Genomic DNA, 3,195 nt, shown 5'->3' on the forward strand with positions numbered 1-3,195 from the left:
CTTTGCCCATTCATACTACATTGAATACGTTGTTTGTGCCTCAAGGCAGAGTCCTTGGTCCACTGTTGTTTATACTAGGACTTTTCTAAAACTGTAGCCCTTTTACCCAATCATCTAACTTAAATATGGCGTATGTTATCGTCAATATTTACAGGAGGAAATTCGTCCCTTAACGGGATTGCATAAAGCCTCTAACTTGTGTTTAGTGTAGCTTGCCAAAAGTAAAAGGATTTTCTTAAACGTTAGTTTCGGAACCTTTAGTTAGGGTACATACAAACAAATAAAATATGTGTCCTCTTTACTATATTAGCATAGATAGTGCTTGAGTGAGGACTCAAAACACTTGATATTTCCAGTACAAATCGGTCTTAAACGTAACTATTTAGTAATCTGTGCTTAAACGCCATTTTCATACATAACGATTAAAAAAGCCTTGAAAAACCATGCTCAACGGCCAACTATCGGAAGGCATTCAATTGTAAGTACATATGTGGATGATTTCATAGGGTTGAATAGGCACTCCAAAATTAAGTGGGTTTTACCTGTCTAAGTGCCAACATGACCTTCGATGTGAATATGACCAGGATTAAGATCAACATTGCCACTGAGGTACAGTCACACAACTTGGCACCGAAAAAAAAAAACCAAAAATGTGTTTGAGGAAACTTGAAATTTTGATAGGATATTATTTATGGCTAAAAAATTAGATTTTCAAAGGTACAGAATATTTTGGTGGGATTTTCTACCTGCTAGGTCACCTGACAAATTATGTTAAGATTTTAAAATTTCAAGTTGCAAATACTTTTTGTGTATTTTTTGCAAGCTTCTTGGCAGCGTTCAAACCCCAGCTTAATCCTCTGGCTTATTTTTTTTTTAATAGTCATTAGTCGGGGCGGGGCCAACGCCTGTTTTTAATTTGAAATTGTAAAGGCATATCCATATTGAATACTTCTATTTACTGTGGCGAAAATTAAATTATTATAATTTAACTTTCTAAATGACATCTTGAACATAGGTAACATAGTTCACACAGACTTGTAATCAGGACCAGATGAAGAATAAAACAATCAAAATAAAACAATAAATATTGTATTCACTTCCACATTGTCTACTTATTTAACAACAATCTAAGTGTTACACTTCACATGGGGCTAGCTAAGTTATGACAAAACTGAGGAATGTGTCTTTGACGTACACACATAATGCACTTTAATATAATTACTTATTATAGTTACAAGAGAAAAATGCTTGTTTTATGTTTTAGCTTCAAATATTATGTATATGTAGAATAAACTTTTGTACTACTATTAAACTTGCTAAGCTAAGGCATCACATCTAAGTACAGTTGCTCATCCAATTTGAATAAGTTTTCAGAAACGGTAATTAAAAATGAAATAGTTAATTATCTACATCAATAAATATTACATAACATAGGTATTACTGCTATAAACATACATAAATCAATAAAACTAATATTAAAGTATGATAAACTTATTTTATCAATGTCAATCTGATAAAAAGAACATGACAAATTATTATTTTTAGTCACTGCAGTGTCATCCATAATTTAGTTGATTAAACACTATGCTACAATAAATAATGTTAATCTTTATCATTTACTAGAGCAAGTCAATTGTGAAATTATTTAATTGAATTTGTAACTCGACTTGACTTGAAAATTTTGGCTCAATGATTAAACTAAAAACTTAAAAACTATGCATATAATTACGAAAAAAAATAAGAATACAATTAATTTCAGCTCAAAATTTATCTATCGAAAATTTTATCATAATAATTTTTGGTTGCTAACAACATGCAGATATTACAACTATTATTTTAATTGCTCAATTATTCAGCAATTCATTTATCTTAATAGTACAGATATGACTGAAGTATATTTACATGTGAAGGTCAAACTTAATGTTGTTATGGCAAACAGTCCTGAGACCTTGAAGTGTGATGCAAACGCTGCAGCATTCAGTTTTGATATTAAACCTTAAAGTATAAAGCTGGAAAGCTTAAATATATTTTGGTGTGTTTCTAACATTAGCCAGTTATTTAGCATTTAAAGCTCACTTGTTTAATTAAATAACATCAATATTACTATGACAGGGCAATAAACTGCAATATTCACAGCTCAAGATTGACCTACTTATGTTTAATGAATTAGTTGGCTATCCTCTGCATTCCAACATTGTCAAATGCAGTTTTCACATCTTGGAACACATCGGTTGGGGATACCTCTGCATTGATCCTGCGCACCAAGCCCAGAGCGTCAAAGTGGTTGATGATCGGCAAGGTATCATTCACGTAGGTGTTGAACCTCTTGTGCAAGCTCTCCAGGTTGTCGTCGGAGCGACCGCTGCCCGCCGCGCCGCGCCCCAGGCATCGCTCCGTGCAGATATCCCGCGAGCACTCGAAGAACAGTACAAACAGCAGCTTGGTCTTGTCGGACATGACGCGCTCCCAGCCGTCTAGATTGTCCTTGTTGCGCGGGAAGCCGTCAACAAGGAAGCGCTGCTTCCCGGAGTTCTGCATAGCTTTGTGGATGAGGGAGCACGTAACCTCTACAGGCACAATCTCGCCATTCCGAATTTTTTCCTCTATCATCTCTCCGTATTCGGATCCTGGCCTCTGGCGCTCCTCCCGTAACAAATCGCCAGCGGATAGATGAACAAAATCATATTCTTTAGAAATTAGTGAACACTGCGTTCCTTTGCCGGAACCAGGAGCACCCAACACGAATACTACTTCAGGAACCATTTTGTTAAGGTAGTTCGAACAATACCGCAACGCGCGAGTCAGCATTAAATACTGAGACTAATTTATTTAACTGGATTCCAATTAGTTTTTATACAACATGCGCACAGCTGCAACCTTGAGTTTTGACGTAACACATGAACGAACTATTTTATTGAAGTTTATCTAGAAGGAATGAAAAGGTCCGTGTCACCACAGATTATATTTTAACAACATCGAAAAATTTAACTACCGTAAAGAGGCGGGTAGGAAAAAATTGCTAAAGCATTAGCTGTTTTTTTTTTTCATATAATTTACGAATTTGATCTGTGATTTGTATTGGTTTAATCCTTTTATTTGTTCTTATCACATAAAGTAGCTTTTTCTGTCTCTATGTCCCTTTGTACGCTTAAATCTTCAAAACTAGGTACGTAACCAATTTTCATGCGGTTTTTT

General features: G+C 35.0%; 1 protein-coding gene across 1 annotated transcript; it reads right to left on the reverse strand.

Annotated features, from left to right (window-relative positions):
- Window positions 1–1,073: 1,073 nt before the first annotated feature.
- Window positions 1,074–2,913, reverse strand: LOC124638297 (UMP-CMP kinase). The gene has a single exon (XM_047175231.1). It carries the CDS (start codon window positions 2,806–2,808, stop codon window positions 2,167–2,169), a length of 642 nt encoding a protein of 213 aa, XP_047031187.1. The 5' UTR covers window positions 2,809–2,913; the 3' UTR covers window positions 1,074–2,166.
- Between the last annotated feature and the right edge of the window lie 282 nt (window positions 2,914–3,195).

The sequence above is a fragment of the Helicoverpa zea genome, chromosome 17 (genome assembly GCF_022581195.2).
Source record: "Helicoverpa zea isolate HzStark_Cry1AcR chromosome 17, ilHelZeax1.1, whole genome shotgun sequence".
NCBI lineage: Eukaryota > Metazoa > Arthropoda > Insecta > Lepidoptera > Noctuidae > Helicoverpa > Helicoverpa zea.